Source organism: Protobothrops mucrosquamatus, unplaced genomic scaffold (assembly GCF_001527695.2).
Source record: "Protobothrops mucrosquamatus isolate PMUCROS unplaced genomic scaffold, P.Mucros_1.0 scaffold918, whole genome shotgun sequence".
Lineage (NCBI taxonomy): Eukaryota > Metazoa > Chordata > Lepidosauria > Squamata > Viperidae > Protobothrops > Protobothrops mucrosquamatus.
In genome coordinates, this window is record NW_015387169.1 from 408650 (window position 1) to 422805 (window position 14156).

At 37.1% G+C, this 14156-nt stretch overlaps 1 protein-coding gene across 1 annotated transcript in view; it reads right to left on the reverse strand.

The window, feature by feature from the left end:
• Positions 1-577: 577 nt before the first annotated feature.
• Positions 578-14156, reverse strand: part of RBM6 (RNA binding motif protein 6) — an 87233-nt gene continuing 73654 nt past the window's right edge. Inside the window, exons 8-20 of the mRNA XM_015819419.1 lie at positions 10889-11185; positions 10603-10763; positions 8968-9065; positions 8287-8329; positions 7601-7658; positions 6916-7007; positions 6672-6821; positions 6300-6389; positions 4322-4576; positions 3252-3326; positions 2309-2406; positions 1579-1708; positions 578-773 (exon numbers count right to left, since the gene is read on the reverse strand). Coding sequence (XP_015674905.1) covers positions 648-773; positions 1579-1708; positions 2309-2406; positions 3252-3326; positions 4322-4576; positions 6300-6389; positions 6672-6821; positions 6916-7007; positions 7601-7658; positions 8287-8329; positions 8968-9065; positions 10603-10763; positions 10889-11185 — 1673 coding nt within the window. The 3' untranslated portion in view covers positions 578-647. The remainder of the gene's footprint in view (positions 774-1578; positions 1709-2308; positions 2407-3251; positions 3327-4321; positions 4577-6299; positions 6390-6671; positions 6822-6915; positions 7008-7600; positions 7659-8286; positions 8330-8967; positions 9066-10602; positions 10764-10888; positions 11186-14156) is intronic.

Here is a 14156-nt window from a genome sequence, read left to right on the forward strand (position 1 = left end):
CATTTCAGTTGGTTGTTCTTTCTTGCTGTCATCGTCCCTGTCCATGTTGGTTCCAAGTCTTCTGCTGTCACTGATCGGTGCCGTCTGCCTCCTCCCGATCATTTGCTATGACACTAACTCTGTTAAGGAAGGGTTGCGATCTTGTTGACCTGTTCGTATCAGTGGGGATCTGTGGCTGTTTCATCCTTGCTGTTTTGTTATTCAAGGATATCTGCCAACAACTAGCTGAAATGACAGCATCGCATATGGAGACATCAGAAAAGCGGCGAGATGACTGTGTGTGGCAAACAGACCGGTAACACGCTCGTTAGCCAAACAATTGGCGTTACCGAGACTATAAGAACGTGATTCTCAATCCTGGCTAGAACTCTGACGATGTCAGCAGATGCTGATAAAAGCAAAGTTTTTAAATAAATTCTTCAGTCTCGGTGATCTGTGTTTTAGTTTTTTGAATATGAATATACCCGAGACTCGTATCTTCAAGACTATTTTATGGAAAGAAACCACAAAGAAATGTTTTTTTTTCGGTTTTATTTCAAAAACAAAAAACAAAACACACTTCAGCAGCAAAAAAGAAAATAATTACAAAAAGAACACAAAGAAGGGACTGGAAGATACAAGATGTATGGTGTGATTTCTTTCCACATTTATTCAAGTTCCTTGTAACGGGCAAACATGACTCTCCGCACTGCATCTCGATAGGTTTCATTAGATTGCCTTCTACTGGGCCTTCCTTGGGTTCCTAAGCCTGCTCCCTTCTTCCGATTTTCTGCCTGAAAAAAGATACGTAAATCTCATTAAAAAAATTGTGCTTTTATTGCCACAGAAGAAATAGGTTTTTTAAATAATATTTCACTCTATTTTAATTGTCTATAATTATTACTAAAAAAATTTTAGTATTACTTCCCTTGCCTACTTATCTGCAAGTGAGGAGAATTTTAACATATAATGATACTATGCTTGCTTCATTCTAGAATTTATTTATGACATGCAAGATCAATTTGGTACCTGCACTGTCACGCAGATTTTAACATATCTACTCCATCTTTCCCTTCAACTAAGTCCTCAAGATAGCTATTCTTATTAAAACAAACAGGCAAAAACCCCAAAGACCCCAGAGCCATTAATCCAGAGTCAGCTAGATGAGGTATTTTCTAGACAGGAAGTTGTTGCAGTAAACTGTACCAGATCAACTTCCTAGGGCAACATCTTGGATGCTGCAATTATGATGGATTTCATGTAAAGAAAAGAAAACTTGCTTCCTGACCTCAGTGATCGGGAAGTAGGGAAAAAAAATCCTTGAGATAATCATGCCTTAACTAGTTACATGGGACCAGTTGCAAACAAATCCATAGAGTTCAATATTTTTTTAGGAAATGAGGCAGTGAGATTGCATCTCATATGCTCAGGTTATGAAAAATAACTTTTGCTACTTCCACTTCCTAACTATGCATATTTCAAGTAATATGCCTAATTTTATCATGATGCAAACAGATTACTTAGCTCTTTGAGATAAGCCAAAGTTATCTAGATGCTGCCTGTTCAGTAAACATTCATTTGTAAAGACAGGAAATTTACCTCTACTGGTGATGTCATGCCTTGTTCATTGCGCCCTAGCCCTGAACCTTCCTTCCAGCCCATAGCCTGCATCATTCGGCTTCCTTTGTTATTGCTCTCCATTCTTCCTTTATCTGTGGGCTTATACTCACTGCAAACAAATACATGTGGGGACATTTTAAGCACATGTACAGCAGTGGGTTTTGTATACATGCTTATAGGTTAACTGGAATCTTAGGAGCTAGGTTGTCAGGTGTATTTAGATTTTTCTTTCAGCACAGGCATTTGCAACTTCAATCTGAAAGACATGTATCTGTAATCTAGTGTATTTTAAATTTACATAACCAATATAAGAGAATCTTATGTTAAATAATTTTGGGTATGCAGTTTCTTACATGAGTTACCTTGGATCCAGCTAATTTTTGCATCACTGCAAAAAATCCAGTAACTAAGAAGGCTATGTAATAAATACAATCTCTCAATGTTATATTTTTATTTTTAAAGTAAAGTAACACATTAAAATACCATTATAGTCTACTTTTGCGCTTTAGTTGTTTGTTTTAAAAACATATATCCTGTTTTATCATTAAAATTCCAAAGCAGGGCTACAATTATCACAAAAACAATCCCAGTACTTAAATTATATAATTGTAAAATATATTAATTTCAAATACTGATTTTATCACAGTCTCATGCCATTTAAATAGACATAGAAGCTGCAAGGACTTATTTCATAAGGCTGTGTCATTACCTGTCAGAATTTCTGAAGGATTTTGGCCGTTTTCTCTCTGGAGATTCTCGTTCCTCAAATCTCTCTCTTCGGTCATTTCCCTTTTCTTTAAATTTTCCCTTTTTATTAGAAAACAGAATTACTAAAAATACTTTTACCGATGTTCCCTTCCTCCATAGTAGGGAGCCTTAACTGAAAGCCCATTTACGGCCTATTTTTGCGCCCTGTGGCTGCGGCGCTAGTACAAGTTTTGCCTGCATTCTGCGGATAGGGCTTCACTTGTTGCACAGCCCAATTTCTGGCATGGTGTGGACCGGTGCCGGTCCACAGACCGGGGGTTGGGGATCCCTGATCCAGGTCATTTATGAAGATGTTTAAGAGCATTGGACCCAAGACAGAACCTTGAGATACCACACTGCATGCTTCCCTCCATGAAGTTGTAGTTCCATTGAAGCTACATGCGGAGTGCAGTTAGTCAGCCAGCTGTGAATCCATTTTGTGGTGGTACTGTCTATCTAACATTGTTCTATCTTACCAAGAAGTGGGCTGTGATCTATTTTGGCAGTCCAAATGCTATATCCAGAGCATTTCCTTGATCCATTTAGTCAATTTAACTAAGAGGACAATAAGTTTTATCAGGCTGGCTTTTAATGACCTCTTTGTTCATTTCTAGGTGCTCAGAAATCTGTTGCTTGATTATCATTACTATCCTCATTACTGTCCTTATTACAGTAGTGGAGGGGAATGGAGGCAGCTTAATTGATCACTCTTTAGGTGCACTGGCACCTACAGTAAAAACATTACTTTGGATTTACACAGTGGATGTTCCTGCCTGCATCTAAGGACATGAATACATCCAACAGATGGGACACACACAGGTTTAGTGTTTTGTTCATTTATAAAAAACCTGTTTCCTCAAGCCATATTGCAGCATATATAAGGCAAAAATAAGTATTTTACTCACCTCTCGCTCTCGCTTCTCCAAATATGCCAGTTCTTGCTCTGATCGTTTTATTTTCCAATGAATCTCTAAGTTTTGCTGTAAGAAAAAGCAAATCCCTTAGAATGTCTCAGCATTAGGATTAGCAATAGATATTTGAGAATAATGGAAACTCAAGAGCAAATTGTAATACCAAAGGCTACCAAAGTTCTACAGAATGCATAGGACAATAAGAGGAAATTTATATCAAGGTATTCCTTAAAGCAGCTATATTTTTCTTTCAAAAAGAGATCTTAGTCTGCTCTCTTTGTATTTAGCTATTAATTTTAATTAATTGAATTATATGAATGTTTTGCTGGAAGGAGTCAAAATCAGCTGCTTTGGGATTCTCTGATAAAGAGCCCCACATATTTCCATCTAAATATTCTGATTTTCTTAAAAACTCAGATATCTCTGTAGAAAAAGAGATAATTCTTTGTCATACTTTAATATTTTGTCACTTAACACTGAAAACAGTAAGAAGCAATTTGATTCAATTTACCAAGTCAAGGTGTACATACTACATCTGAAGGAAGCATTTGTGAAATACGGAACTTCATTTTTTCCAGTTTCCAGTAACCATTTAATGTTCCACTAATGTTCTACTTCTACTACTAAGAAAACAATTCTTATAGCAAGTCCATTTTCCCAGTCACACTAAATCTTGTGTGCAGGAGACAGTTTACATTTCTTAATTTTTTTAGTTGACATAATAAAAATATCCTCAATTGTGAATAGTACAGCTGTTTTTTTTACCGAAGGTTCTACATGTTCCTATATGATGGCAATCCCAGTTTTTGCTCAGTTATCAAAGCCATGTTCTTAACAAATTAACTAGAACAGTCCAATCTATTAATTTTCAACTGCAGGCGTTTGGGTAGGTTCCTTCACTACTTGCAATGTTTGTGCGGTAGTATGGTTCGGAATTCAGAACTGATATACTTTATCTGAAAAATTGTTTAATTTCTGGTTGTACTTCTGTCTAACTTGCCAAGTAAAACAAAATTACTAAATGTACAATAGAAGCTCTCAGAATATATTGCTTCGTTTCTTACTTTGTGAAGGTTGGATAGTTGTTGATGTTTAATCAGAACCTCTTTATTTGGAAACTGCCTCCGGCAAAGTAAACATGCTAATTTATTCCAGTCTGTCAGCTTATCTTCATCGCTTTCAACCTTTTGGGGCCGCTCCTCTTGCTGGACTACTGGCCGTGATGGCTGTGGCTGCGGCTCCTCCTCCTCCTCTTCCTCATTGTCACTATCCCCACCATATTCCCCCAAAAGCCCTATCAGAGGATTCACCACCTTCGGCTGTAGAAAAGGGATAAAAGAATGAGAGCCACATGCAGAACTGAAGCAAATCCAGTCACTGTGTTTGGATGCCTCAAATGTCAGCAAGGATAATACGCTTCAGTCTGAGCATATAATTAATGTATTACATAGAGTAATAAATAAATGATAAATAAATGTATTACATAGAGTAATAAATAAATGATCTTCTTCAGAAAGAAGATCCAAATTCAAATTTTACTTTATCATGAACTAATCCAATGGCATTTCTCTACTATTTGTAACGGGATGTAGTCGTAATGACTTGAAATCTGAAGTGATTATGCAATTATGTAAAAACAAATGCAGTAATTTCTCAAATACAAAAGTTACCTTTTAAATAAAGCAATGCAATAATAGAGTTACAAATAAACTTGCAATAGTGCCATTATTTACCCTTTACATCTTAATATACTAGCTATGCAACTACACAGTGGGAGTCGTGTTAACATACTACTAAATTTGAACCCAGATCTTTCCTATTCATTAGTTGTCAAAATTTATCCTTTTACCCCTTTGTTCTCAAATTTACCTGTATCACTCTCAAAGCTGAAATTTTACTGTGACTTGTGTGAAAACTATGCTGATGTTTCTCTGTGTAAATATCTTTTGATAGAAAAACATGGGTTTTTGCTTTTTATGGGTTATTTAAAAGGAGCATATTTTAATAATTTCTACTTTATCTTATTTCACCTTAATCTGTCAACATCAGGTTGCCTATAGTACCATATAATATTGAATAGATTACAAAAATAAAAGGCAGATCCCTTCTTCAGTAATATGCAGACATTATTAAGCTATATAAACTGAAGAAATGAATGAAGCTATTCTTCTACTAAAAGTCTAGGTTAGATGAAGGCTACCACATATGAGCTGCAAAACAAAAGGTGATTATCTGGAAATGGCATACAAAATATACAAAACTGTATCTAGCACCATCTGGATTTTTACAGCCCACATATAATAATCACAGGCTAGATTCAGTAACTTGTGTAATGTCTCCAGGGTCTCTATGCCTTAAATATATTGAATCTGCCATAAGTCCTGGACTGAGAGCACAACGAAATTCAACAACCAATTAAAAAAAACTAGGCCTAAAAGGACAACCACATTAAATTAAGTCACCATTCTTCCTCGCTCATTTTTCTTAAATTCTATTAGAGGTCTGTCTGAGATGAGACATGAACCATGCTTTACATTTAGCATCTCAGGAATGAACACTAAGTGAGAGTTCATCTACAAGAAACAATAACACAAGGGTTGCCGTATCACTACATAAAATAGATGGGTCTTTCACCACCTCTGTACTTTCTGACCATTCTACTATTACAAGCAAAAAGATGAAAAATTCAGACAAACTACAAAAAGCCTACTTTCTAAAGAACGTATAGCTTTAATGAGAAAACTCTTGAAGAATTCAAAGATTTTTCTTGCTTTCTAAAAGATTTTGCTTTGAATGTGCTCTGCCATAAGCCAGACTGTAAAATAGCTATAAAGTGTACAAATGTTGTCACTTCACTACACCCAGAACATACTACAGCCAGCTCTCCTGAGACTCTTAACTCTATCCAAAAGCATGATGGAATAAGGAGCATACACTTAAAAGAAATATGTGTAGGGTATTGTCAGCAGCATACTTTCTAAAATTTAGATAGAATTAAATTTTAAGATAAATTATTGCAATAGTTAAGTAATAAATTCTTACTGGAGGAGTGCTTTCTTCTTTTTTCAATATTGGAGGTAGTGGCTTTTTAAAGACACCTTCTGCAGGAAATCTGTCCTCTTGATGCTCATTCTGAATTAAGTGACAATTAAAAAACTTGTTTACAATTCCATTGCTTACATAAATATTTTTGCTTCTCTTTCTCTCCATTGTTCCTACTTACAAGGACAAGTACAAGAACAATATAGTTTGTACTTGGCTATTTTATTTCCAAGAAAAAAGACAAGCTGGGCAAGTCTGTTATTAATCCACATTGGCTGAGTAGAATTCCAATCCTTTTTCACTTTCAGCATTTTATACCTTAAATATGCAGGTCACAAAACTCATAACAGTGTTCTCATGACCAATAACTACCTTGGCTGATTTACTTCTGTGTCTTTCTCTTCTGTCTCTATTATCTCTACTGGATGTCTCATCTCTTTCACTTGTCCTTTCTTGGCTTTTATAATGCCTCATACTAGATGGTGGTGGTGGTGATGCTTCCCGACCTATTGGTATTTCTCTCTGCATAGGAACAAAACAGGATTTTTTTTTTAAAAAAAGAACAATTCATAGTAATGAAAAGAGAAAAGAAACTCATTTATGCATACAATCTCACCTGAGTATTCGGATCATAGTACACTCCACTTATGGGATCAAAATAATTTCCAGTATCTGGATCATAAATGAATGTAGACACATCAGAAGAAGCTGAAAGATGTAAAACATATCAGGGCAATTGTTACAACTTATATTTGCCTAGAGTTACTTGAGGATTGTAGCAGTTTATAAGTAAACAGACAGATAAATAGATAATCCTTTAAATAATACAGATATAGTCTAATATATTCTGGTTAATGAGATTGAAGGTCCCAAAGATTCCATGTAAGGTAATTAATATATTTTAAACTATTAAAATTATAATTTCTTGCCCTTTACCACCAACACTTGCCAGTTGAGATATATTGGTCAACCTTAAAAGAAAAAGATGTTCTAATTTTAAGTGAGCTATCAAAAAATTCCAAAATATGAAAAGATACTATAAAGAGTAGATGATTCTTTCAAGAAAATTGAAGTCCATTTTCTATTCTATTCTATTCTCATTTATGATTGCATTTTAGGTTTTTAGGATATTTATTACTATGATTTTTATATTTGGATTTGCTATTTTTATGATTTATATTTTATTTATTGCTTTGTGCTGCCCAAGGTCACCTTTGGTGAGTTGGGCGGATACAAAAATTTGGTTAAGAAATAAATAAGAAAAATATTTTCTACTACAATCAGATTAAAAGACAACCTACACTCTGATTTTCGTTTCTGTATGTCAGTGCCTCTCCTGTCATTCGTGCCTCGTTTGCCCTGAAATACAAACAGGATTTTAAAATAAGAATTATAAAACACAAATTTGCACATACTGATAAGACCTAATAAACTATTATCAGATATTTATCAGCCGAAAGACTCAGAAAAATACATCTGTTGAAATCAATGCACTCATTCACAGAATGCCTAGAAAGGCCTAGTTTTCTCATAATTGCAAAAGGCAAGGAATGCCTTGTCCTTTATAAAGACAGCAAGAAGAATGGAAACTTGAAATCAAAATCACAGTGTATTGTAATGGCATCTCATGGTAATGGTACATCTATCCTAGATTTATCACCGTTAACCTAGGAATCTTATTAGAACTTAGGATATAGCCATTATTCTTAAATTTTGGAAAAGATTATTTCTACCTATACACTTTTATTTTTATAATTTAAACACATGCACATGTCGGCCAGTGGTGTGTATATAACATTTTAATTGTTCTGAGTTGGAGGAGGAATCAACTGTGAAGTTAACTGATCTTGTATATTCCTTTTCTGCTTACACTCACTGTCATAAATTAAATATAAAAATATACCTAAGTTTAGGCAAGTAAACATTTGAAATGCTGGATGGCAGCAACCAATTTTCTTCAGGTGCTGTCATAGATTACAAACATTACCTGGCTGAAACGAGAAATATCACCTTGGTCTCCATATTCATTTCTAGCAACAGAAAGAAGACAACCATCAAATCAGTTTAAATGTTCCAAAAATACTACATGCAGTTAGCTTAGTATGCTTCACGAAAACTCTCTCAATTTCACGGGACCTGTTGAACTATTAATAAGCTGAATAAAAATACAGTATACTGAAGCTTTGTTTTTTGAATCACAGTTCAGTGCACAATTTGTGACCTTACAAATCTTCCATACAGACATTAACTCAATAATTAAACCAATGTCTCGAGTTGACCATTTTAATTTAAATTAATGTTATTACATCATCTAAAGCGAGAATTCATTGTCAGTATTACAAATTACCCAGAGATTCACACAGAAAGTCCAGATCAACTTTTTGACTTTGCTATAGAGGATATTTTGACATGAAATTTACTAGCAACTCTATTCTTTTTAAATTTACTCTCAAAATAGCTTAAATGTCTTGTATGCTCATAACAATTAATTTCTTGGAGAGATATTATGGTTTAAACATAGCACCACTTGATAAAGACATTCAGTTCTGCAAAATCATAATGCAAGTGTGCTAATTTATGAAAACTTGATTGCTCAAGTTATCTGTCAAAATGACAAAATCACAAAATGAAGTCATATCAATAAATGTTTTAATGACATCCTTATTACCTCCTCTTTCCTGTAGCTAGGTTTACATCCACAGCACGGCCATCAATGCTAATTGGTGGATCTAGGTCTTGTAACACTTTCACTAACTGGCGTGCCTCCTGTAATAAAAAGAATCCAAGAATAAGTAAAAAGTAGGGGTCTGGATGGGGACAACATGGCTGTGGGTGCAGGGACCTCAAAATCCAGTTGTTTACCATCTTTAATTCTGGATGGGGTTGCACTACCCCACACAAACCTGGTGCACAACCTGGGAGTTCTCCTGGATTCATGACTCATGCTCAAAGACCAGGTGGCAGTCATGGCTAGCAAGGCTTTGTCACAACTTTATGTACCAGTTGCACCCTTATCTGGATCGTGAGGACCTGCATACGGTCACTCAAGTCCTAGTCAATTGTTGGTTAGATTTCTCCAGTGCATTCTGCATGAGGCTACCCTTGATGAGTATTCAGGAATTACAGCTGGTGCAGAATGCAGCAGTGCGCACAGGTCTAGAGGCTCCTAGGGTGGCACATGTGGCATTGCTGTTATATGAGCTGCACTGGGTGCCAATGCAGCCAATGGTTTGCTTCTGGGTCCAATTCAAGGTGTTGGTTATTACCTTTAAAAATCTTATATGGCAGGGGTCCAAATGAGCAATCTCACTTCAATGGGATTAGTCAACCTTTCTCGCACCAGCTGAAAAGGCGTGCTATGGGCCCTTCTGCTAAGGAATTCCGGCAGGTGGGGTCAAAAAGAACCTTTTCTGCTGTGGCCCCAACCCAGGCATGTCAAACTCATGACGTCACACAACGTATCGGGACTTTTTTTCCATTGCCGGCAATGGGGTGGGTGCGGTTTCAGCGTGATGCATCTGGCCCGTAGGGCGGCAGTTTGACATGCCTGCCCCAACCCTTTGAAACACTCTACCATACACTTGACATACACTTGGTTTGGGATTAGAACAGTGTATAAACAAAGCCATTTTCTTCTTTATTGATATTACATCACATCTAAGTGTTAGCAATAGCACTAAGCCAGGGGTAGGCAACCTTGGCTCTTTTATGACTCGTGGACTTCAACTCCCAGAATTCCTGAGCCAGCATGGCTCAGCTTGGAAACCTCTCCTTTTCCCCTCAGCATGGCTGGCTCAGGAATTCTGGGAATTGAAGTCCACGAGTCATAAAAGAGCCAAGGTTGCCTACCCTGTCAATTTGAGTAAGTTATCCTACACAATGGCTGCAATTCAGCCACAATTCTTTGTGCTTTTTTACTCCTTCCTCTTCAGTAAAGACACAAGAAGGAATTTGAAAATTTTCTTTTCAGTAACTTACTATTACATCTAAGCAGTTTAGGAAGCAGGCTTATAGTTTGAGTGTAATACTGTGCTTCAGGAGATGGGAAGGAGAAAGTACAAGCCTGAAGCTTGCAGAGGCTTAGTCTTACAATGCTAAACCATTGTTAAATGTTAGGTGCAAATGTAGCCAGTTTGATAGCTTTGGATACAGAAGCGTGAGGAATACATTTTAAAAATGTAAACTCATAATTACACAGGACACTGTAATGAACATAGACTATCATAAGAAAGTAACAGCTTAACATTTCATTAACGTTAATGTTAATTAATGAAGCTGGGAAATAAGGAGAATGTCAACGTACAGCATGAGAGTCGAGTTCAATGAAACCATAGGTGTAGCCCATCCGACCAGCTTTGTTCTTCATTACCCGCACACTTGAAGTAGAGAGACGGACATATGGTGCTAAAAGTCCTACAATCACTTCCGGTGGAGTGAAGCGAGGAATGCGTTTTAACATAATTGCTGTGAAAAGTGTAGCATGGAGAGAAAAAAAATATCATCTATGAACGTCTATTCAGCTTACACAAATTTAAATCACCGTTTTAGAAATTAATTAGACAGTAAGGCCGTAAATACCATCAACTTACTTTTACTCTCATCCTCCTGACGCTTATTTTCCACAGTGTCTCTCCTTGAACTACGCTCTTGGTTTTCTTTCCGGGGTGGATACATTTCAGGGTCCCTCTTCTTTTCTTGTGTGAGCCACTCTTCTCTGTTTTTATCCTTCTTCTTGGGTTCAAATTCTTGAGGCGGGCATTGCAGCTCAGAATCTGGCTTCTGAGATGGCAGCTCTTGGGGTGGAGCAGGGTCTTCAACAGGTTCCCCCTTTGGGCTTGGCTCCTCAGGGGACTCTTCCTCCCCCTTTTCAAGTTTTTCTTCTGTTACTAGGAAAACAAATTTAATGAAGTCATTTCAGGAAAAAAAAAACCCACTATGTTAACACTATTTTTCCTTACTGCATTGTACAAGAATATTTAAATAACTTATTTAGATGATTATGCATTATAAACTTTCCAGTTGAGAACACACAAATTTTAGACTTGTACCAATCCATGAAATATGTAAAAATTTGTCATTACCTCTCTGGGTCCCTACTTTCTCTCTTTTTTCATGTTGCAGTACTTCCCTAATACTATAATATCACTGAAATGTTTCTAGTGGTCACAATACTATTCTTTTAGACGAATACACAAAGACAAGCATCAAGAAGAGACATGCAGATTGAAAAGCTGTTACAAATCCAATCCAATGGACTTACTATGAAGGTCCATTTTCGTCAGCAAAATCAGGATACCTGAAAGTGAGTGTTTTCACTAATTCCTGAGGCATTGTTTAGAGCTCTTCTGGGAGGGGACAGCCCTTTTGGCAGGAGAACGATACAGAAAATAACTCCTATTTGGAATGATTTAGCAGTCTTACAGATATCTCCTGGGAGAGTCTTTGGGATGAAAGTGCCAAGATGATTATGTTTTGAGTGAAGGAGCTAGAATTCATCTGCCATCTTGTGTCCACAATTTTATTATCCGCTGTTTTTTACAATGGATAATTTTAATGTTTTTCAATGTTTCTATGCTATAAGCCACCCAGAGTCATTGGACACAAGATGGGCAGCAAATGAATTTTATAAATAAATAAGATAAACTCCCTATGAAGGAGGTTTATTCTGTATCTTTTAGCTAGTTTTGATGCATGTGTTAATCCATCTGGAAAATGAGGCTCTGCAGCCTAGATGAGGTGACAAAAATATACTAGGAGGCTCTCAGAACTGTTGCTCTAAACTCTCCTGTTCTACTCAGGAGATACTGACAGTTTGCCTGACATCTAGTTTGCACGTTCTTTTTTAGGTGAGTTTTGGTTTGGGATTACTTTCTGCACATAATATAAACCAGATTCAGCTTGAACATAAAGGTTTGTGCATGGTTTATGGTTGGGTGATGCCAAACTTCTTCCTACAGACAGCGCTTCTATTTCTGACACTTGCCTGGCTGTAGTAAGTTCAATATGGTGTGAAAGCAACAAGTCCCTTCTTTTGGAGATCATTTCAAAAGCTATTACCTTGAGAGAATTTCTTTGATTGGATCACTTCATTGCCTCTAGCGCTGCTGATCTGGAATCTTGCTCAAGGTACTGAGTTTGTCCAAGTTATCATTTGTCTTTGAAGACTGTCAAGGATCAAGAGATATGGACGGTTGATTCAAAGAATATATGCAATTAGTTTTTAGATGGTTGCCTTTCTTTGTTTTGATGAGATCAGGCCATTTTGTGTCTCCAGAATTGATTCCAAGCCTTATAAGATGTGCACTAGCTAAAAACTGTTCTTCTCTACATTAATCAGGAACCCAGATTCTTAAAAATTAATATCATGGCCAAACATCTTTCTTTCCCCTACTCAGTTGAGGACATAAAATAGGGAACCATCTAAGAAAGTGCATGTGTGTATTTCCCAGGAAATCAAATGGCTGATTACGGTCACCTTCATGAATACACTGGGAGTCAATGACAGAATTAATGAAAGGGCATGTACTGATAGAGGACATCCTACAATTTGAATCTCAGGAACTTCGTCTGTGAGTGGTGATTCAGGTGTGTTCCTTTCTTAGGGGAATTCAATGATAATTTTCAGAGTTTCAATATGACAGTTTTCCCATGTGGGTTTCAGAACAATGCATCAACCTTTGTTCTTCTTAGGAACGATGGAAAAGTAAACCTCTGGCCTCACATCATGAGACCTGTTTGATCACTGTATGCTCAAGAGGTAGTTATTGGCCTTCAGTACTAGTCAATGTTCGACTCATTTGTATGACCTACAATCCTGTCTTTAAAATGCATGTATTTTAACATGACACATTCAGCTATGGGCATTTTTATTAGCCTTTTGCCCAAGAATGATTGTCTATTTTTATAGGAAAACATTCCCTTTTGGTTGGAATTGAGGATGGCATGGTTTGTTCTGAGATCTCTGCCTCCAAGATGCTCTGGATTACATATAGTCTTATGCTGCTGGCAGGTACAGTGGGACCTACAGGAATGGAGGTTCCAGTTCTTCAGGCCGAGAATCTTGCAGACTCTCTTGATATGCCTGGTGGATTCAGGACTGGTTGACATTTCTCTTTCTCATCTAGGGATATCTGTCCCATCTTTCTCATTTATAGTCCTGAAGGGAAGTATCTGAGCTGTATGTCAGAGAAGGAAGGAGCTGGGTATTTTCCCCCTCATTTGGTGGTATGACACTGTCATCCTGGTCCTTATTTTCTATAGTATAAACAGGAATTCTCTAGAATAGAGGGACCAAGAATGGATGTCTTTCTCAATTCTTCCTCCTCATTCTTCCAACATTAGCTGTCCAGCTGGAAAGGAGAGCCCAAGTTGGTAGCATTTCCTGTTTCCTCCCCCGCTCTATGATAGGGTACATAGCCAGCGTATCAGGTTCAAAACCTAAAGGGCATGGCTTGACTGTTATCCTATGGTTATCACTGGAGTTCTTTCCTGGCATGTGAAAATGCATGAGTTCCTCAGGGGAGAGATATTGCCTGGTACAGCCAGTAGAATGATTCTTGTGCTACAGGTCTCATGGAAGGGCAGTGAGGGAATGGAAGTCTAGCAGCATCGACTTCTGCTCTTCTTGTGCCAGGCCATCTAGCCTATGAGAGAAGAAAAAATGAGCCTACTAGAGGCTGCAGGCAACTGGCACTAGAGTCTCAAAAGGGATAGCATTGGTTGTATTTCCATGCTGGCTCTCTTACATGGTCTCAGATGTCACAGAAATCTTCTGATGTGTCCATGAACAGCGTTTCTTAGCAAGGTTTTTTAGAAGTACTTTGTCACTGCTTCCTTCCTAAGGCTGAGAGAAAATGA